Below are 25,996 nucleotides of genomic sequence, written 5' to 3'. Positions count from 1 at the left end.
GTTTAAAGTGAGAAGCAGATTTAAAGCAAATGAGTCTGTGAGAAGCCCGGGGGCCAAGGAGACAACTGAAGGTCTGTAACTCCTGACTATTGCCTGTGGAGCAGTGGTGTTCTGTTGGTACAGCTGAGTACCTGAGAGTGTGTGTGGAAGGCAAAGCCTGAATGCACATGGTGATCCAGGGGAGAGGAACATCAGTTATAATTAGCCTTCCCCCAATTTAGCACATTCATCCTAGGACCACTCTTATCCTTGTCCACCAGCACTTTAAAACTTGCTGGATTGTGGTCACTGTTCCCGAAATGCTCCCCTACTGAAACGTCTACCACCTGGCCGGGCTCACTCCCCAATACCAGGTACAGTACCGCCCCTTCCCTAGTTGGACTGTCTACATATTGTTTTAAGAAGCCCTCCTGGATGCTCCTTACAAACTCCGCCCCGTCTAAGCCCCTGGCACTAAGTGAGTCCCAGTCAATATTGGGGAAGTTGAAGTCTCCCATCACCACAACCCTGTTGTTTTTATCTTTTCCAAAATCTGTCTACCTCTCTGCTCCTCTATCTCCCGCGGGCTGTTGGGAGGCCTGTAGTAAACCCCCAACATTGTGACTGCACCCTTCTTTATTCCTGATCTCTACCCATATAGCCTCACTGCCCTCTGAGGTGTCCTCCCGCAGGACAGCTGTGATATTCTTCCTAACCAGTAGCGCAACTCTGCCACCCCTTTTACATCCCCCTCTATCCTGCCTGAAACATCTAAATCCTGGAACGTTTAGCTGCCAATCCTGCCCTTCCCTCAACCAGGTCTCTGTAATGGCACATTTCAGGTGGAGTATTGTCTAAATCTGGGCATCACACTTGAGGACGACCACCAGGCTCTTGGAGAGGGTGCACAGATGGTTCACCCAAAAGATGCCCGGGATGAGGGACGTCAGTGATGGGCGGAGAGACTGGATGAGTTTGGATTCTTCTCCTTTGGGCAGAGCAGGTATTGAGAATCATGATGTGTTTTCCATGCAGAGGGAGGAACTGTTTCCAATGGCAGGAGGATCAATAACCAGAGAGACACTGATTTAAAATGATTGTCAATTTGGGTTGTGATCTGGAACAGGCAGCCTGGATGGGGCATGGAGCCAGATTCAATAGTGAGTTTCAAAAAGGTGTTTGGAAAACTTCCCCAGGGGGGGAAATTACAGAGCTACGGAAAGAGATCAGGAGCTGGTGTTAATTATTGATCAATTATCCTTCATTGTAGGTGAGTGGAGAGCATCAATTGGGTTTCATTTGGGCACATACAAACTGGAACTGTGCTGGGATTGAGTTAGGAGATGTGTCCTTGTAATGCTTTACTCTGTAAATAAATGCAAGATTGAAAAGAAGTTCGCTTCCGTTTCAGCCCTCGCCAACTCACTTTCAGAGTTAGAGCAGTGGGACTCCATGGATAGCTCTTTCCCAGAGCTCACAGCAGCATCATTGACTGAATGGCCTCTTTGTGCTTTACATTGTCCATCGGTTTATCATGTTCTTTAGTTTATCTGACAGTTTCCGCCAACATTGTCACCGCTCTTTATTTTGCTTCAGTGTATTCAGAACTTTCATACCAAAGTTTGAAATTTGGAACACACACAGGCTATTTATGTGGCCACTGAAAATCATGTGACTTTTGGCATTCTGCGCCAAGCAGTCCTGAATATCAAGCAAATACCTACTTAAATGTGGACATTCACAGGCGTCCGGGAAACACACACATCCCTTTGTTTAAGGATGGACCGTCAACAAAAAGAACTACACCATTTCAGCCGATTCACCTTTCTGGTTCACCATAGACAAAAGCCACATCAAAACTCACTGTGGGTCAGATAATGTGAATGGGTCCCCGTCAACCTATCATTTTTGTTCCTCATCCATACCGAAGCTGGATACATTTCAAAGTGTCAAATGAAGATCAGTTGCTCGGATACCGCACAGAACTCCAAACGCTTCTGTTTAAAGTTGTAAAATTGTGAGCAAAGAGTATTTCACCCCAGGAGTGGTTCCACTGACAAATAGGGACATATTTAGTTAAAATAAACTTTATTATTAAACAACATTAACATCACAGAAAATAAATTACAGTTAACAGCAAATCAATTCTTAATAAAATAGGGAAACATTTTAACTTCTAACTGATACCTTCTTCATCGCCAATTAAGCAAAGCCCATTACAGGTCAAAAGCCACTTGTAAATAAAGTAAGCAAACAATGGGGACACTTGCTGTCCTCTATGCAGAGATTTGCTTCCAGCAAAGGAGAGACGCTTTCAGTTGAAAGCTGCAAGTCCTTCTGTCTTTTGAGAACCAAAGCTAAATTGCCTGCTGCAGACCTGGCTCCTCCCCTTAATTACATCATCTCTCTCCCACTGACTGTGTTACGACCATCTCACCAAAGCTAATCACCACCACTCAATTATCTAAACCCGAGGGAAACTTATTTCTATGTACTAAAATCCACTAGCCCCATATAGGTAAATAATTAAACAGTTATAATCAACGAATATACCACTTTTACAACATCTTAATTGCACCATTTGCAGAGACAGAGTCTGCATATAAGTTAAACCAGTATTTGTTAAAAATATTATTGCAACAGAATAATATATACCTTAACCCAGGCTTTTAATAGCATTACGCTGACATATATAAAATACGGTCAATATTAAAAATTGTTGCAGTTGTCACACAATTCAGTTTTAAACTTTAAAAAAGTATTAACTTTCTCCCAAGTGCTTCAAACAAATCCCTGATTTAAATCCTCTCTCCAAATTGATTTTTTTCTTCGACCTGGTCACTGACCATTAGAAACATTGAATTGACCGAGGGGCAGTATTCAGGTCATTGTTTCTCTGGTATGTACAGGACCTGAGTCAGCAGGACCCAGCAAATCTATAGCAGCCTAACTGAATCTATCAGTGTAATTAAACACACTAAGGGCCCAGGCTCATGGCCTGGATTTCTAATCAATGATCACATTCTTGTGTTCCAGGACAGATTTATCACATTCACTTTTATTAATTCACCGGCAATAATAGCGGATCTCCGGTGATATTTACGTGGGAAATCAAGTCAAAGAAAGTTGGGATGACCCAGTGCTGTGCACTCGCCTAACTAGCCCGGGGACAGGGTCCCAGTGCTGTGCTAGCCTCACTATGCCGGGGACAGGGTCCCAGTGCTGTGCACGGGCCTCACTATCCCGGGGACGGGGGCCCAGTGCTGTGCACTGGCCTCAATGTCCTTGGTCTACAGTCCAAGAGGAATCGGCCCCATTGGGGGAATTCAATAATAACTGATGTAAAATGATGCAGACACTGTTGTGAAGATTTGCAGACCGTCACTTGCTGTTGGAGGTGTTAACGACGGCAAACATTGCCTGGCAGCAAAGCAGTTTGAGTTGTTATAGAATTGATTTCAAGTTACTAGGCCCGTTTGACAGCAGCGTACACAGTCGCCTCCTCGACGATCGGTGACATTGGGCGGCTGTTATTCTGACGGAAGAACTGAATATCGGCGTAAAATAATTCTGCCTCTTCCGGCTGCAACAAAATCAGATGCACAGGATATAATGTCACGAGAAAAGACACTTGGCCCCCAACCTAAACACAGAACAAACTAACCCCCAAACTAAACACAGAGCAAACCCACCCCCAAACTCAACACAGAACAAATTAAACACAGAACAAACACCCCCCCCAAACTCAACACAGAACAAACCCACCCCAAACTAAACACAGAACAAACCCAACCCATACTAAACACAGAACAAACCCACCCCAAACTAAACACAGAACAAACCCACCCCCAAACTAAACACAGAACTAACCCACCCCCAAACTAAACACAGAACTAACCCACCCCCAAACTAAACACAGAACAAACCCACCCCCAAACTAAACACAGAACAAACCCACCCCCAAACTAAACACAGAACAAACCCACCCCCAAACTAAACTCAGAACAAACCCACCCCCAAACTAAACTCAGAACAAACCCACCCCCAAACTAAACACAGAAAATACCCACCCCCAAACTAAACACTGAACAAACCCACCCCCAAATTAATCACAGAACTAACCCACCCACAAACTAAACACAGAACAAACCCACCCCCAAACTAAACACAGAACAAACCCACCCCCAAACTAAACACAGAACAAAACCCCCAAACTAAACACAGAACAAACCCACCCCAAACGAAACGCAGATCAAACCCACCCCAAACTAAAACCAGGACAAACCCACCCCCAAACAAAACCCAGAACAAACCCACCCCAAACTAAACACAGAACAAACCCAGCCCCAAACTAAACACAGAACAAACCCCCCCAAACTAAACACCGAACAAACCCAACCCAAACTAAACAGAACAAACCCACCTCATATATAAACACAGAACAAACCCACCCCCAAACTAAACACAGAACAAACCCACCCCCAAACTAAACACAGAACTAACCCACCCCCAAACTAAACACAGAACAAACCCACCCCCAAACTAAACACAGAACAAACCCACCCCCAAACTAAACACAGAACAAACCCACCCCCAAACTAAACTCAGAACAAACCCACCCCCAAACTAAACACAGAACAAACCCACCCCCAAACTAAACACTGAACAAATCCACCCCCAAATTAATCACAGAACAAACCCACCCACAAACTAAACACAGAACAAACACACCCCCAAACAAAGCACAGAACAAAACCCCCAAACTAAACACAGAACAAACCCACCCCAAACGAAACGCAGATCAAACCCACTCCAAACTAAAACCAGAACAAACCCACCCCCAAACAAAACCCAGAACAAACCCACCCCAAACTAAACACAGAACAAACCCATCCCCAAACTAAACACAGAACAAACCCACCCCCAAACTAAACACAGAACTAACCCACCCCCAAACTAAACACAGAACAAACACCCCCCCAAACTAAACACAGAACAAACACCGCCCCAAACTAAACACAGAACAAACCCACCCTCAAACTAAACACAGAACAAACACTCCCCCAAACTAAACACAGAACAAACCCACCACCAAACTAAACACAGAACAAACCCACCACCAAACTAAACACAGATCAAAACCACCCCAAACTAAAACCAGAACAAACCCACCCCCAAATAAAACCCAGAACAAACCCACCCCAAACTAAACCCAGAACAAACCCACCCCAAACTAAACACAGAACAAACCCACCCCCAAACTAAACACAGAACAAACCCAACCCAAACTAAACACAGAACAAACCCACCTCAAATATAAACACAGAACAAACCCACCCCAAATATTAACACTGAACAAACCCACCCCCAAACTAAACACAGAACAAACACCCCCCCAAACTAAACACAGAACAAACCCACCCTCAAACTAAACACAGAACAAACCCTCCCCCAAACTAAACACAGAACAAACCCACCCCCAAACTAAACACAGAACAAACCCACCCCAAACTAAACACAGAACAAACCCTCCCCCAAACTAAACACAGAACAAACCCACCCCCAAACTAAACACAGAACAAACCCCCCAAACTAAACACAGAACTAACCCACCCCCAAACTAAACACAGAACAAACCCACCCACAAACTAAACACAGAACAAACCCACCCCCAAACTAAACACAGAACAAACCCAACCCAAACTAAACACAGAACAAACCCCCCCCCAAAAAACTAACCACAGAACATACACCCCCAAACTAAACACAGAACAAACACCCCCCAAACTAAACATGGAACAAACCCACATAAAACTAAACACAGAACAAACCCAACACCAAACTAAACACAGAACAAACCCACCCCTAAACTATACACAGAACAAACACCCCCCAATCTAAACACAGAACAAACCCACCCCCAAACTAAACACAGAATAAACCCCATCAAACTAAGCACAGAACAAACCCACCCCCAAACTAAACACAGAACTAACCCACCCCCAAACTAAACACAGAACTAACCCACCCCCAAACTAAACACAGAACAAACCCACCCCCCAAACTAAACACAGAACAAACCCACCCCTAAACTAAACACAGAACAACCCACCCCCGAACTAAACACAGAACAAACCCACCCCCAAACTAAACACAGAACTAACCCACCCCCAAACTAAACACAGAACAAACCCACCCCCAAACTAAACACAGAACAAACTCACCCCCAAACTAAACACTGAACAAACCCACCGCCAAACAAAACACAGAACAAACCCACCCCCAAACTAAACACAGAACAAACCCACCCCCAAACTAAAGACAGAACGAACCCACCCCCAAACTAAACACAGAACAAACCCACCCCCAAACTAAACACAGAACAAACCCACCCCCAAACTAAACACAGAACAAAACCCCCAAACTAAACGCAGAACAAACCCACCCCAAACTAAACGCAGAACAAACCCACCCCAAACTAAACCCAGAACAAACCCACCCCCAAACTAAACCCAGAACAAACCCACCCCAAACTAAACACAGAAGAAACCCCTCCAAACTAAACACAGAACAAACCCACCCAAAACTAAACACAGAACAAACCCACCCCCAAACTAAACACTGAACAAACCCACCCCCAAACTAAACACAGAACCAACCCACCCCCAAACTAAACACAGAACAAACCCGCCCAAACTAAACACAGAACAAACCCACCCCCAAACAAAACACACAACAAACCCACCCCAATCTAAAGACAGAACAAACCCACCCCCAAACTAAACACAGAACAAACCCAACACCAAACTAAACACAGAACAAACCCACCCCTAAACTATACACAGAACAAACACCCCCCAATCTAAACACAGAACAAACCCACCCCCAAACTAAACACAGAATAAACCCCATCAAACTAAACACAGAACAAACCCACCCCCAAACTAAACACAGAACTAACCCACCCCCAAACTAAACACAGAACTAACCCACCCCCAAACTAAACACAGAACAAACCCACCCCCCAAACTAAACACAGAACAAACCCACCCCTAAACTAAACACAGAACAACCCACCCCCGAACTAAACACAGAACAAACCCACCCCCAAACTAAACACAGAACTAACCCACCCCCAAACTAAACACAGAACAAACCCACCCCCAAACTAAACACAGAACAAACCCACCCCCAAACTAAACACTGAACAAACCCACCGCCAAACAAAACACAGAACAAACCCACCCCCAAACTAAACACAGAACAAACCCACCCCCAAACTAAAGACAGAACGAACCCACCCCCAAACTAAACACAGAACAAACCCACCCCCAAACTAAACACAGAACAAAACCCCCAAACTAAACGCAGAACAAACCCACCCCAAACTAAACGCAGAACAAACCCACCCCAAACTAAACCCAGAACAAACCCACCCCCAAACTAAACCCAGAACAAACCCACCCCAAACTAAACACAGAAGAAACCCCTCCAAACTAAACACAGAACAAACCCACCCAAAACTAAACACAGAACAAACCCACCCCTAAACTAAACACAGAACAACCCACCCCCGAACTAAACACAGAACAAACCCACCCCCAAACTAAACACAGAACTAACCCACCCCCAAACTAAACACAGAACAAACCCACCCCCAAACTAAACACAGAACAAACTCACCCCCAAACTAAACACTGAACAAACCCACCGCCAAACAAAACACAGAACAAACCCACCCCCAAACTAAACACAGAACAAACCCACCCCCAAACTAAAGACAGAACGAACCCACCCCCAAACTAAACACAGAACAAACCCACCCCCAAACTAAACACAGAACAAACCCACCCCCAAACTAAACACAGAACAAAACCCCCAAACTAAACGCAGAACAAACCCACCCCAAACTAAACGCAGAACAAACCCACCCCAAACTAAACCCAGAACAAACCCACCCCCAAACTAAACCCAGAACAAACCCACCCCAAACTAAACACAGAAGAAACCCCTCCAAACTAAACACAGAACAAACCCACCCAAAACTAAACACAGAACAAACCCACCCCCAAACTAAACACTGAACAAACCCACCCCCAAACTAAACACAGAACCAACCCACCCCCAAACTAAACACAGAACAAACCCGCCCAAACTAAACACAGAACAAACCCACCCCCAAACAAAACACAGAACAAACCCACCCCAATCTAAAGACAGAACAAACCCACCCCCAAACTAAACACAGAACAAACCCAACACCAAACTAAACACAGAACAAACCCACCCCTAAACTATACACAGAACAAACACCCCCCAATCTAAACACAGAACAAACCCACCCCCAAACTAAACACAGAATAAACCCCATCAAACTAAACACAGAACAAACCCACCCCCAAACTAAACACAGAACTAACCCACCCCCAAACTAAACACAGAACTAACCCACCCCCAAACTAAACACAGAACAAACCCACCCCCCAAACTAAACACAGAACAAACCCACCCCTAAACTAAACACAGAACAACCCACCCCCGAACTAAACACAGAACAAACCCACCCCCAAACTAAACACAGAACTAACCCACCCCCAAACTAAACACAGAACAAACCCACCCCCAAACTAAACACAGAACAAACCCACCCCCAAACTAAACACTGAACAAACCCACCGCCAAACAAAACACAGAACAAACCCACCCCCAAACTAAACACAGAACAAACCCACCCCCAAACTAAAGACAGAACGAACCCACCCCCAAACTAAACACAGAACAAACCCACCCCCAAACTAAACACAGAACAAAACCCCCAAACTAAACGCAGAACAAACCCACCCCAAACTAAACGCAGAACAAACCCACCCCAAACTAAACCCAGAACAAACCCACCCCCAAACTAAACCCAGAACAAACCCACCCCAAACTAAACACAGAAGAAACCCCTCCAAACTAAACACAGAACAAACCCACCCAAAACTAAACACAGAACAAACCCACCCCCAAACTAAACACTGAACAAACCCACCCCCAAACTAAACACAGAACCAACCCACCCCCAAACTAAACACAGAACAAACCCGCCCAAACTAAACACAGAACAAACCCACCCCCAAACAAAACACAGAACAAACCCACCCCAATCTAAAGACAGAACAAACCCACCCCCAAACTAAACACAGAACAAACCCACCCCCAAACTAAACACTGAACAAACCCACCCCAAAACTAAACACAGAACAAACCCACACACAAACTAAACGCAGAACTAACGCACCCCCAATATAAACACAGAACAAACCCAACCCAAATAAAACACAGAACAAACCCACCCCCAAACTAAACACAGAACAAACCCACCCCCAAACTAAACACAGAACAAACCAACCCCCAAACTAAACACTGAACATACCCACCCCCAAACTAAACACAGAACCAACCCACCCCCAAACTAAACACGGAACAAACCAGCCCAAACTAAACACAGAACAAACCCACCCCCAAACAAAACAGAACAAACCCACCCCGAACTAAAGACAGAACAAACCCACGCCCAAACTAAACACAGAACAAACCCACCCCCAAACTAAATACAGAACAAACCCACCCCTGAACTATACACAGAACAAACACCCCCCCAATCTAAACACAGAACAAACCCACCCCCAAACTAAACAAAGAACAAACCCCATCAAACTAAACACAGAACAAACCCACCCCCAAACTAAACACAGAACAAACCCACCCCCAATCTAAACACAGAACAAACCCTCCCCAAACAAAACACAGAACAAACCCACCCCTAAACTAAACACAGAACAAACCCACCCCCGAACTAAACACAGAACAAACCCACCCCCAAACTAAACACAAAACTAACCCACCCCCAAACTAAACACAGAACAAACCCACCCCCAAACTAAACACAGAAGAAACCCACCCCCAAACTAAACACTGAACAATCCCACCCCCAAACAAAACACAGAACAAACCCACCCCCAAACTAAACACAGAACAAACCCACCCCCAAACTAAACACAGAACAAACCCACCCCCAAACTGAACACAGAACAAACCCACCCCCAAACTAAACACAGACAAACCCACCCCCAAACTAAACACAGAACAAAACCCCCAAACTAAACGCAGAACAAACCCACCCCAAACTAAACGCAGAACAAACCCACCCCAAACTAAACCCAGAACAAACCCACCCCCAAACAAAACCCAGAACAAACCCACCCCAAACTAAACCCAGAACAAACCCACCCCAAACTAAACACAGAACAAACCCCTCCAAACTAAACACAGAACAAACCCCTCCAAACTAAACACAGAACAAACCCACCCAAAACTAAACAAAGAACAAACCCACCCCCAAACTAAACACAGAACAAACCCACCCCCAAACTAAACACAGAACAAACCCACCCCCAAACTAAACACAGAACAAACCCACACCCAAACTAAACACTGAACTTACCCACCCCCAAACTAAACACAGAACCAACCCACCCGCAAACTAAACACAGAACAAACCCGCCCAAACTAAACACAGAACAAACCCACCCCCAAACAAAACACAGAACAAACCCACCCCAATCTAAAGACAGAACAAACAGACCCCCAAACTAAACACAGAACAAACCCACCCCAAACTAAACAAAGAACAAACCCATCCCCAAACTAAACACTGAACAAAGCCACCCCCAATATAAACACTGAACTAATCCACCGCCAAACTAAACACAAAACAAACCCACCCCCAAACTAAACACAGAACAAACCCACCCCCAAACTAAACACAGAACTAACCCACCCCCAAACTAAACACAGAACAAACCCACCCCCAAACTAAACACAGAACAAACCCACACCCAAACTAAACACAGAACAAACCCACCCCTAAACTAAACACAGAACAAACCCACCCCCAAACTAAACACAGAACAAACCCACCCCCAAACTATACACAGAACAAACACCCCCCCCAATCTAAACACAGAACAAACCCACCCCCAAACTAAACACAGAACAAACCCCCCCAAACTAAACACAGAACAAACATCCCCCAAACTAAACACAGAACAAACACCCCCCCAAACTAAACACAGAACAAACCCACCCTCAAACTAAACACAGAACAAACACTCCCCGAAACTAAACACAGAACAAACCCACCCCCAAACGAAACACATAACAAACCCACTCCAAACTAAACACAGAACAAACCCTCCACCAAACTAAACACAGAACAAACCCACACCCAAACTAAACACAGAACAAACCCACCCCAATCTAAAGACAGAACAAACCCACCCCCAAACTAAACACTGAACAAACCCACCCCCAAACTAAACACTGAACAAACCCACCCCCAAACTCAACACAGAACAAACACACCCCCAAACTAAACACAGAACAAACCCACCCCAAACTAAACAAAGAACAAACCCATCCCCAAACTAAACACTGAACAAAGCCACCCCCAATATAAACACTGAACTAATCCACCGACAAACTAAACACAAAACAAACCCACCCCCACACTAAACACAGAATAAACCCACCCCCATACTAAACACAGAACAAACCCACCCCCAAACTAAACACAGAACAAACCCACCCCCAAACTAAACACAGAACTAACCCACCCCCAAACTAAACACAGAACAAACCCACCCCAAACTAAACACAGAACAAACCCACACCCAAACTAAACACAGAACAAACCCACCCCTAAACTAAACACAGAACAAACCCTCCCCCAAACTAAACACAGAACAAACCCACCCCCAAACTATACACAGAACAAACACCCCCCCCAATCTAAACACAGAACAAACCCACCCCCAAACTAAACACAGAACAAACCCCCCAAAACTAACCACAGAACAAACATCCCCCCAAACTAAGCACAGAACAAACACCCCCCAAACTAAACACAGAACAAACCCACCCTCAAACTAAACACAGAACAAACACTCCCCCAAACTAAACACAGAACAAACCCACCCCAAACTAAACACATAACAAACCCACTCCAAACTAAACACAGAACAAACCCTCCCCCAAACTAAACACAGAACAAACCCACACCCAAACCAAACACAGAACAAACCCACCCCCAAACTAAACACAGAACAAACCCCCCAAACTAAACACAGAACTAACCCACCCCCAAACTAAACACAGAACAAACCCACCCACAAACTAAACACAGAACAAACCCAACCCAAACTAAACACAGAACCCCCCCCCCAAAAACTAAACACAGAACATACACCCCCAAACTAAACACAGATCAAACACCCCCCAAACTAAACATGGAACAAACCCACATAAAACTAAACACAGAACAAACCCAACACCAAACTAAACACAGACCAAACCCACCCCCAAACTAAACACAGAACAAACCCACCCAAACTAAACACAGAACAAACCCACCCTCAGACTAAACACAGAACAAACCCACCCCAAATATAAACACTGAACAAACCCACCCCCAATCTGAACACAGAACAAACCCTCCCCCAAATTAAACACAGAACAAACACCCCCCCAAACTAAACACTGAACAAACACACCCCCAAACGAAACACAGAACAAACCCACCCCAAACTAAACAATGAACAAACCCATCGCCAAACTAAACACTGAACAAAGCCACCCCCAATATAAACACTGAACTAATCCACCGCCAAACTAAACACAAAACAAACCCACCCCCAAACTAAACACAGAATAAACCCACCCCCAAACTAAACACAGAACAAACCCACCCCCAAACTAAACACAGAACTAACCCACCCCCAAACTAAACACAGAACAAACCCACCCCCAAACTAAACACAGAACAAACCCACACCCAAACTAAACACAGAACAAACCCACCCCTAAACTAAACACAGAACAAACCCTCCCCCAAACTAAACACAGAACAAACCCACCCCCAAACTAAACACAGAACAAACACCCCCCCCAAACTGAACACAGAACAAACCCACCCTCAAACTAAACACAGAACAAACACTCCCCCAAACTAAACACAGAACAAACCCACCCCCAAACTAAACACATAACAAACCCACTCCAAACTAAACACAGAACAAACCCACACCCAAACTAAACACAGAACAAACCCACCCCCAAACTAAACACAGAACAAACCCCCCAAACTAAACACAGAACTAACCCACCCCCAAACAAAATACAGAACAAACCCACCCCCAAACTAAACACAGAACAAACCCGACCCAAACTAAACACAGAACAACCCCCCCCCCAAAACTAAACACAGAACATACACCCCCAAACTAAACACAGAACAAACACCCCCCAAACTAAACATGGAACAAACCCACATAAAACTAAACACAGAACAAACCCACCCCCAAGCTAAACACAGAACAAACCCACCCCCAAACTAAACACAGAACAAACCCACCCCCAAACTAAACACAGAACAAAACCTCCAAACTAAACACAGAACAAACATCCCCCCAAACTAAACACAGTACAAACCCACCCCCAATCTAAACACAGAACAAATCCACCCCAAACTAAACACAGAACAAACCCACCCCTAAACTAAACACAGAACAAACCCACCCCCAAACTAAACACAGAACAAACCCACCCCAAACTAAACACTGAACAAACCCTCCCCCAAACTAAACACAGAACAAACCCACCCCCAAACTATACACAGAACAAACACCCCCCCCAATCTAAACACAGAACAAACCCACCCCCAAACTAAACACAGAACAAACCCCCCCAAACTAAACACAGAACAAACATCCCCCCAAACTAATCACAGAACAAACCCACCCCCAATCTAAACACAGAACAAACCCACCCCAAACTAAACACAGAACAAACCCATCCCGAAACTAAACACAGAACAAACCCACCCCCAAACTAAACACAGAACAAACCCACCCCCAAACTAAACACAGAACTAACCCACCCCCAAACTAAACACAGAACAAACCCACCCCCAAACTAAACACAGAACAAACCCACACCCAAACTAAACACAGAACAAACCCACCCCTAAACTAAACACAGAACAAACCTCCCCCAAACTAAACACAGAACAAACTCACCCCCAAACTAAACACAGAACAAACACCCCCCCAAACTAAACACAGAACAAACCCACCCTCAAACTAAACACAGAACAAACACTCCCCCAAACTAAACACAGAACAAACCCACCCCCAAACTAAACACATAACAAACCCACCCCAAACTAAACACAGAACAAACCCACCCCCAAACAAAACACAGAACAAACCCACCCCAATCTAAAGACAGAACAAACACACCCCCAAACTAAACACAGAACAAACCCACCCCAAACTAAACAAAGAACAAACCCATCCCCAAACTAAACACTGAACAAAGCCACCCCCAATATAAACACTGAACTAATCCACCGCCAAACTAAACACAAAACAAACCCACCCCCAAACTAAACACAGAACAAACCCACCCCCAAACTAAACACAGAACTAACCCACCCCCAAACTAAACACAGAACAAACCCACCCCCAAACTAAACACAGAACAAACCCACACCCAAACTAAACACAGAACAAACCCACCCCTAAACTAAACACAGAACAAACCCACCCCCAAACTAAACACAGAACAAACCCACCCCCAAACTATACACAGAACAAACACCCCCCCAATCTAAACACAGAACAAACCCACCCCCAAACTAAACACAGAACAAACCCCCCCAAACTAAACACAGAACAAACATCCCCCCAAACTAAACACAGAACAAACACCCCCCCAAACTAAACACAGAACAAACCCACCCTCAAACTAAACACAGAACAAACACTCCCCGAAACTAAACACAGAACAAACCCACCCCCAAACGAAACACATAACAAACCCACTCCAAACTAAACACAGAACAAACCCTCCACCAAACTAAACACAGAACAAACCCACACCCAAACTAAACACAGAACAAACCCACCCCAATCTAAAGACAGAACAAACCCACCCCCAAACTAAACACTGAACAAACCCACCCCCAAACTAAACACTGAACAAACCCACCCCCAAACTAAACACAGAACAAACACACCCCCAAACTAAACACAGAACAAACCCACCCCAAACTAAACAAAGAAAAAACCCACCCCCAAACTAAACACAGAACAAACCCACCCCCAAACTAAACACAGAACAAACCCACCCCCAAACTAAACACAGAACAAACCCACACCCAAACTAAACACTGAACTTACCCACCCCCAAACTAAACACAGAACCAACCCACCCGCAAACTAAACACAGAACAAACCCGCCCAAACTAAACACAGAACAAACCCACCCCCAAACAAAACACAGAACAAACCCACCCCAATCTAAAGACAGAACAAACACACCCCCAAACTAAACACAGAACAAACCCACCCCAAACTAAACAAAGAACAAACCCATCCCCAAACTAAACACTGAACAAAGCCACCCCCAATATAAACACTGAACTAATCCACCGCCAAACTAAACACAAAACAAACCCACCCCCAAACTAAACACAGAACAAACCCACCCCCAAACTAAACACAGAACTAACCCACCCCCAAACTAAACTCAGAACAAACCCACCCCCAAACTAAACACAGAACAAACCCACACCCAAACTAAACACAGAACAAACCCACCCCTAAACTAAACACAGAACAAACCCACCCCCAAACTAAACACAGAACAAACCCACCCCCAAACTATACACAGAACAATCACCCCCCCAATCTAAACACAGAACAAACCCACCCCCAAACTAAACACAGAACAAACCCCCCCAAACTAAACACAGAACAAACATCCCCCCAAACTAAACACAGAACAAACACCCCCCCAAACTAAACACAGAACAAACCCACCCTCAAACTAAACACAGAACAAACACTCCCCGAAACTAAACACAGAACAAACCCACCCCCAAACGAAACACATAACAAACCCACTCCAAACTAAACACAGAACAAACCCTCCACCAAACTAAACACAGAACAAACCCACACCCAAACTAAACACAGAACAAACTCACCCCAATCTAAAGACAGAACAAACCCACCCCCAAACTAAACACTGAACAAACCCACCCCCAATCTAAACACTGAACAAACCCACCCCCAAACTAAACACAGAACAAACACACCCCCAAACTAAACACAGAACAAACCCACCCCAAACTAAACAAAGAACAAACCCATCCCCAAACTAAACACTGAACAAAGCCACCCCCAATATAAACACTGAACTAATCCACCGACAAACTAAACACAAAACAAACCCACCCCCACACTAAACACAGAATAAACCCACCCCCATACTAAACACAGAACAAACCCACCCCCAAACTAAACACAGAACAAACCCACCCCCAAACTAAACACAGAACTAACCCACCCCCAAACTAAACACAGAACAAACCCACCCCAAACTAAACACAGAACAAACCCACACCCAAACTAAACACAGAACAAACCCGCCCCTAAACTAAACACAGAACAAACCCTCCCCCAAACTAAACACAGAACAAACCCACCCCCAAACTATACACAGAACAAACACCCCCCCCAATCTAAACACAGAACAAACCCACCCCCAAACTAAACACAGAACAAACCCCCCAAAACTAACCACAGAACAAACATCCCCCCAAACTAAGCACAGAACAAACACCCCCCCAAACTAAACACAGAACAAACCCACCCTCAAACTAAACACAGAACAAACACTCCCCCAAACTAAACACAGAACAAACCCACCCCAAACTAAACACATAACAAACCCACTCCAAACTAAACACAGAACAAACCCTCCCCCAAACTAAACACAGAACAAACCCACACCCAAACTAAACACAGAACAAACCCACCCCCAAACTAAACACAGAACAAACCCCCCAAACTAAACACAGAACTAACCCACCCCCAAACTAAACACAGAACAAACCCACCCACAAACTAAACACAGAACAAACCCAACCCAAACTAAACACAGAACCCCCCCCCAAAAAACTAAACACAGAACATACACCCCCAAACTAAACACAGATCAAACACCCCCCAAACTAAACATGGAACAAACCCACATAAAACTAAACACAGAACAAACCCAACACCAAACTAAACACAGACCAAACCCACCCCCAAACTAAACACAGAACAAACCCACCCAAACTAAACACAGAACAAACCCACCCTCAGACTAAACACAGAACAAACCCACCCCAAATATAAACACTGAACAAACCCACCCCCAATCTGAACACAGAACAAACCCTCCCCCAAATTAAACACAGAACAAACACCCCCCCAAACTAAACACTGAACAAACACACCCCCAAACGAAACACAGAACAAACCCACCCCAAACTAAACAATGAACAAACCCATCCCCAAACTAAACACTGAACAAAGCCACCCCCAATATAAACACTGAACTAATCCACCGCCAAACTAAACACAAAACAAACCCACCCCCAAACTAAACACAGAATAAACCCACCCCCAAACTAAACACAGAACAAACCCACCCACAAACTAAACACAGAACAAACCCACCCCCAAACTAAACACAGAACTAACCCACCCCCAAACTAAACACAGAACAAACCCACCCCCAAACTAAACACAGAACAAACCCACACCCAAACTAAACACAGAACAAACCCACCCCTAAACTAAACACAGAACAAACCCTCCCCCAAACTAAACACAGAACAAACCCACCCCCAAACTAAACACAGAACAAACCCCCCCCCCAAACTGAACACAGAACAAACCCACCCTCAAACTAAACACAGAACAAACACTCCCCCAAACTAAACACAGAACAAACCCACCCCCAAACTAAACACATAACAAACCCACTCCAAACTAAACACAGAACAAACCCACACCCAAACTAAACACAGAACAAACCCACCCCCAAACTAAACACAGAACAAAACCCCCAAACTAAACACAGAACTAACCCACCCCCAAACTAAATACAGAACAAACCCACCCCCAAACTAAACACAGAACAAACCCGACCCAAACTAAACACAGAACAACCCCCCCCCCAAAACTAAACACAGAACATACACCCCCAAACTAAACACAGAACAAACACCCCCCAAACTAAACATGGAACAAACCCACATAAAACTAAACACAGAACAAACCCACCCCCAAGCTAAACACAGAACAAACCCACCCCCAAACTAAACACAGAACAAACCCACCCCCAAACTAAACACAGAACAAACCCCCCAAACTAAACACAGAACAAACATCCCCCCAAACTAAACACAGTACAAACCCACCCCCAATCTAAACACAGAACAAATCCACCCCAAACTAAACACAGAACAAACCCACCCCTAAACTAAACACAGAACAAACCCACCCCCAAACTAAACACAGAACAAACCCACCCCAAACTAAACACTGAACAAACCCTCCCCCAAACTAAACACAGAACAAACCCACTCCCAAACTATACACAGAACAAACACCCCCCCAATCTAAACACAGAACAAACCCACCCCCAAACTAAACACAGAACAAACCCCCCCAAACTAAACACAGAACAAACATCCCCCCAAACTAAACACAGAACAAACCCACCCCCAATCTAAACACAGAACAAACCCACCCCAAACTAAACACAGAACAAACCCATCCCTAAACTAAACACAGAACAAACCCACCCCCAAACTAAACACAGAACAAACCCACCCCCAAACTAAACACAGAACAAACCCACCCCCAAACTAAACACAGAACAAACCCACCCCCAAACTAAACACAGAACTAACCCACCCCCAAACTAAACACAGAACAAACCCACCCCCAAACTAAACACAGAACAAACCCACACCCAAACTAAACAAAGAACAAACCCACCCCCATACTAAACACAGAACAAACCCACCCCCAAACTAAACACAGAACAAACCCACCCCCAAACTAAACACAGAACTAACCCACCCCCAAACTAAACACAGAACAAACCCACCCCAAACTAAACACAGAACAAACCCACACCCAAACTAAACACAGAACAAACCCACCCCTAAACTAAACACAGAACAAACCCTCCCCCAAACTAAACACAGAACAAACCCACCCCCAAACTATACACAGAACAAACACCCCCCCCAATCTAAACACAGAACAAACCCACCCCCAAACTAAACACAGAACAAACCCCCCAAAACTAACCACAGAACAAACATCCCCCCAAACTAAGCACAGAACAAACACCCCCCCAAACTAAACACAGAACAAACCCACCCTCAAACTAAACACAGAACAAACACTCCCCCAAACTAAACACAGAACAAACCCACCCCCAAACTAAACACATAACAAACCCACTCCAAACTAAACACAGAACAAACCCTCCCCCAAACTAAACACAGAACAAAACCACACCCAAACTAAACACAGAACAAACCCACCCCCAAACTAAACACAGAACAAACCCCCCAAACTAAACACAGAACTAACCCACCCCCAAACTAAACACAGAACAAACCCACCCACAAACTAAACACAGAACAAACCCAACCCAAACTAAACACAGAACCCCCCCCCAAAAAAACTAAACACAGAACATACACCCCCAAACTAAACATAGAACAAACACCCCCCAAACTAAACATGGAACAAACCCACATAAAACTAAACACAGAACAAACCCAACACCAAACTAAACACAGACCAAACCCACCCCCAAACTAAACACAGAACAAACCCACCCAAACTAAACACAGAACAAACCCACCCTCAGACTAAACACAGAACAAACCCACCCCAAATATAAACACTGAACAAACCCACCCCCAATCTGAACACAGAACAAACCCTCCCCCAAATTAAACACAGAACAAACACACCCCCAAACTAAACACTGAACAAACACACCCCCAAACGAAACACAGAACAAACCCACCCCAAACTAAACAATGAACAAACCCATCCCCAAACTAAACACTGAACAAAGCCACCCCCAATATAAACACTGAACTAATCCACCGCCAAACTAAACACAAAACAAACCCACCCCCAAACTAAACACAGAATAAACCCACCCCCAAACTAAACACAGAACAAACCCACCCCCAAACTAAACACAGAACAAACCCACCCCCAAACTAAACACAGAACTAACCCACCCCCAAACTAAACACAGAACAAACCCACCCCCAAACTAAACACAGAACAAACCCACACCCAAACTAAACACAGAACAAACCCACCCCTAAACTAAACACAGAACAAACCCTCCCCCAAACTAAACACAGAACAAACCCACCCCCAAACTAAACACAGATCAAACACCCCCCCCAAACTGAACACAGAACAAACCCACCCTCAAACTAAACACAGAACAAACACTCCCCCAAACTAAACACAGAACAAACCCACCCCCAAACTAAACACATAACAAACCCACTCCAAACTAAACACAGAACAAACCCACACCCAAACTAAACACAGAACAAACCCACCCCCAAACTAAACACAGAACAAACCCGACCCAAACTAAACACAGAACAACCCCCCCCCCAAAACTAAACACAGAACATACACCCCCAAACTAAACACAGAACAAACACCCCCCAAACTAAACATGGAACAAACCCACATAAAACTAAACACAGAACAAACCCACCCCCAAGCTAAACACAGAACAAACCCACCCCCAAACTAAACACAGAACAAACCCACCCCCAAACTAAACACAGAACAAACCCCCCAAACTAAACACAGAACAAACATCCCCCCAAACTAAACACAGTACAAACCCACCCCCAATCTAAACACAGAACAAACCCACCCCAAACTAAACACAGAACAAACCCACCCCTAAACTAAACACAGAACAAACCCACCCCCAAACTAAACACAGAACAAACCCACCCCAAACTAAACACTGAACAAACCCTCCCCCAAACTAAACACAGAACAAACCCACCCCCAAACTATACACAGAACAAACACCCCCCCAATCTAAACACAGAACAAACCCACCCCCAAACTAAACACAGAACAAACCCCCCCAAACTAAACACAGAACAAACATCCCCCCAAACTAAACACAGATCAAACCCACCCCCAATCTAAACACAGAACAAACCCACCCCAAACTAAACACAGAACAAACCCATCCCTAAACTAAACACAGAACAAACCCACCCCCAAACTAAACACAGAACAAACCCACCCCCAAACTAAACAAAGAACAAACCCACCCCCAAACTAAACACAGAACAAACCCACCCCCAAACTAAACACAGAACTAACCCACCCCCAAACTAAACACAGAACAAACCCACCCCCAAACTAAACACAGAACAAACCCACACCCAAACTAAACACAGAACAAACCCACCCCTAAACTAAACACAGAACAAACCCTCCCCCAAACTAAACACAGAACAAACTCACCCCCAAACTAAACACAGAACAAACACCCCCCCCAAACTAAACACAGAACAAACCCACCCTCAAACTAAACACAGAACAAACACTCCCCCAAACTAAACACAGAACAAACCCACCCCCAAACTAAACACATAACAAACCCACTCCAAACTAAACACAGAACAAATCCTCCCCCAAACTAAACACAGAACAAACCAACACCCAAACTAAACACAGAACAAACCCACACCCAAACTAAACACAGAACAAACCCACCCCCAAACTAAACACAGAACAAATCCCCCAAACTAAACACAGAACTAACCCACCCCCAAACTAAACACAGAACAAACCCACCCCCAAACTAAACACAGAACAAACCCAACCCAAACTAAACACAGAACAACCCCCCCCCAAAACTAAACACAGAACATACACCCCCAAACTAAACACAGAACAAACACCCCCCAAACTAAACATGGAACAAACCCACATAAAACTAAACACAGAACAAACCCACCCCCAAGCTAAACACAGAACAAACCCACCCCCAAACTAAACACAGAACAAACCCACCCCAAACTAAACACAGAACAAACCCACCCCCAAACTAAACACAGAACAAACCCTCCCCCAAACTAAACACAGAACAAACCCACCCCCAAACTATACACAGAACAAACCCACCCCCCAATCTAAACACAGAATAAACCCACCCCCAAACTAAACACAGAACAAACCCCCCCAAACTAAACACAGAACAAACATCCCCCCAAACTAAACACAGTACAAACCCACCCCCAATCTAAACACAGAACAAACCCACCCCAAACTAAACACAGAACAAACCCACCCCTAAACTAAACACAGAACAAACCCACCCCAAACTAAACTCAGAACAAACCCACCCCAAACTAAACACTGAACAAACCCTCCCCCAAACTAAACACAGAACAAACCCACCCCCAAACTATACACAGAACAAACACCCCCCCAATCTAAACACAGAACAAACCCACCCCCAAACTAAACACAGAACAAACCCCCCCAAACTAAACACAGAACAAACATCCCCCCAAACTAAACACAGAACAAACCCACCCCCAATCTAAACACAGAACAAACCCACCCCAAACTAAACACAGAACAAACCCATCCCTAAACTAAACACAGAACAAACCCACCCCCAAACTAAACACACAACAAACCCACCCCCAAACTAAACACACAACAAACCCACCCCCAAACTAAACACGGAACATACCCACCCCCAAACTAAACACTGAACATACCCACCCCCAATCTAAACACAGAACAAACCCACCCCCAAACTAAACACAGAACAAACCCCCCCAAACTAAACACAGAACAAACATCCCCCCAAACTAAACACAGAACAAACCCACCCCCAATCTAAACACAGAACAAACCCACCCCAAACTAAACACAGAACAAACCCATCCCTAAACTAAACACAGAACAAACCCATCCCTAAACTAAACACAGAACAAACCCACCCCCAAACTAAACACACAACAAACCCACCCCCAAACTAAACACTGAACATACCCACCCCCAAACTAAACACTGAACATACCCACCCCCAAACTAAACACAGAACCAACCCACCCCCAAACTAAACACAGAACAAACCCCCCCAAACTAAACACAGAACAAACCCACCCCCAAACTAAACACAGAACAAACCCACCCCCAAACTAAACACAGAACAAACCCACCCCCAAACTAAACACAGAACAAACCCACCCCCAAACTAAACACAGAACAAACCCACCCCCAAACTAGACACAGAACAAACCCCCCCAAACTAAACACAGAACAAACCCACCCCCAAACTAAACACAGAACAAACCCACACCCAAACTAAACACAGAACAAACCCACCCCTAAACTAAACACAGAACAAACCCTCCCCCAAATTAAACACAGAACAAACCCACCCCCAAACTATACACAGAACAAACACCCCCCCCCCAATCTAAACACAGAACAAACCCACCCCCAAACTAAACACAGAACAAACCCCCCAAAACTAACCACAGAACAAACATCCCCCCAAACTAAGCACAGAACAAACACCCCCCCAAACTAAACACAGAACAAACCCACCCTCAAACTAAACACAGAACAAACACTCCCCCAAACTAAACACAGAACAAACCCACCCCCAAACTAAACACATAACAAACCCACTCCAAACTAAACACAGAACAAACCCTCCCCCAAACTAAACACAGAACAAACCCACACCCAAACTAAACACAGAACAAACCCACCCCCAAACTAAACACAGAACAAACCCCCCAAACTAAACACAGAACCAACCCACCCCCAAACTAAACACAGAACAAACCCACCCACAAACTAAACACAGAACAAACCCACCCACAAACTAAACACAGAACAAACCCAACCCAAACTAAACACAGAACCCCCCCCTCCAAAAACTAAACACAGAACATACACCCCCAAACTAAACACAGAACAAACACCCCCCAAACTAAACATGGAACAAACCCACATAAAACTAAACACAGAACAAACCCAACACCAAACTAAACACAGACCAAACCCACCCCCAAACTAAACACAGAACAAACCCACCCAAACTAAACACAGAACAAACCCACCCTCAGACTAAACACAGAACAAACCCACCCCAAATATAAACACTGAACAAACCCACCCCCAATCTGAACACAGAACAAACCCTCCCCCAAATTAAACACAGAACAAACACACCCCCAAACTAAACACTGAACAAACCCACCCCAAACTAAACAATGAACAAACCCATCCCCAAACTAAACACTGAACAAAGCCACCCCCAATATAAACACTGAACTAATCCACCGCCAAACTAAACACAAAACAAACCCACCCCCAAACTAAACACAGAATAAACCCACCCCCAAACTAAACACAGTACAAACCCACCCCCAAACTAAACACAGAACAAACCCACCCCCAAACTAAACACAGAACTAACCCACCCCCAAACTAAACACAGAACAAACCCACCCCCAAACTAAACACAGAACAAACCCACACCCAAACTAAACACAGAACAAACCCACCCCTAAACTAAACACAGAACAAACCCTCCCCCAAACTAAACACAGAACAAACCCACCCCCAAACTAAACACAGATCAAACACCCCCCCCAAACTGAACACAGAACAAACCCACCCTCAAACTAAACACAGAACAAACCCACCCCTAAACTAAACACAGAACAAACCCACACCCAAACTAAACACAGAACAAACCCACCCCTAAACTAAACACAGAACAAACCCTCCCCCAAACTAAACACAGAACAAACTCACCCCCAAACTAAACACAGAACAAACACCCCCCCCAAACTAAACACAGAACAAACCCACCCTCAAACTAAACACAGAACAAACACTCCCCCAAACTAAACACAGAACAAACCCACCCCCAAACTAAACACATAACAAACCCACTCCAAACTAAACACAGAACAAACCCTCCCCCAAACTAAACACAGAACAAACCCACACCCAAACTAAACACAGAACAAACCCACACCCAAACTAAACACAGAACAAACCCACCCCCAAACTAAACACAGAACAAATCCCCCAAACTAAACACAGAACTAACCCACCCCCAAACTAAACACAGAACAAACCCACCCCCAAACTAAACACAGAACAAACCCAACCCAAACTAAACACAGAACAACCCCCCCCCAAAACTAAACACAGAACATACACCCCCAAACTAAACACAGAACAAACACCCCCCAAACTAAACATGGAACAAACCCACATAAAACTAAACACAGAACAAACCCACCCCCAAGCTAAACACAGAACAAACCCAACCCCAAACTAAACACAGAACAAACCCACCCCAAACTAAACACAGAACAAACCCACCCCCAAACTAAACACAGAACAAACCCTCCCCCAAACTAAACACAGAACAAACCCACCCCCAAACTATACACAGAACAAACCCACCCCCCAATCTAAACACAGAACAAACCCACCCCCCAATCTAAACACAGAATAAACCCACCCCCAAACTAAACACAGAACAAACCCCCCCAAACTAAACACAGAACAAACATCCCCCCAAACTAAACACAGTACAAACCCACCCCCAATCTAAACACAGAACAAACCCACCCCAAACTAAACACAGAACAAACCCACCCCTAAACTAAACACAGAACAAACCCACCCCCAAACTAAACACAGAACAAACCCACCCCAAACTAAACACTGAACAAACCCTCCCCCAAACTAAACACAGAACAAACCCACCCCCAAACTATACACAGAACAAACACCCCCCAATCTAAACACAGAACAAACCCCCCCCAAACTAAACACAGAACAAACCCCCCCAAACTAAACACAGAACAAACATCCCCCCAAACTAAACACAGAACAAACCCACCCCCAATCTAAACACAGAACAAACCCACCCCAAACTAAACACAGAACAAACCCATCCCTAAACTAAACACAGAACAAACCCACCCCCAAACTAA

General features: G+C 44.7%; 1 protein-coding gene across 1 annotated transcript in view; it reads right to left on the bottom strand.

Moving 5' to 3' along the window:
* Positions 1-2,050: 2,050 nt before the first annotated feature.
* The window catches only part of LOC140428340 (immunoglobulin gamma-1 heavy chain-like), a 65,719-nt gene continuing 41,773 nt past the window's right edge, over positions 2,051-25,996 (bottom strand). Inside the window, exon 6 of the mRNA XM_072514704.1 lies at positions 2,051-3,562. Within this exon, the coding sequence (XP_072370805.1) occupies positions 3,446-3,562 (117 nt within the window). The 3' untranslated portion in view covers positions 2,051-3,445. The remainder of the gene's footprint in view (positions 3,563-25,996) is intronic.

The sequence above is a fragment of the Scyliorhinus torazame genome, chromosome 1 (assembly GCF_047496885.1).
Source record: "Scyliorhinus torazame isolate Kashiwa2021f chromosome 1, sScyTor2.1, whole genome shotgun sequence".
Classification (NCBI taxonomy): domain Eukaryota; kingdom Metazoa; phylum Chordata; class Chondrichthyes; order Carcharhiniformes; family Scyliorhinidae; genus Scyliorhinus; species Scyliorhinus torazame.
This window is presented reverse-complemented; position numbering and strand designations above follow the sequence as displayed.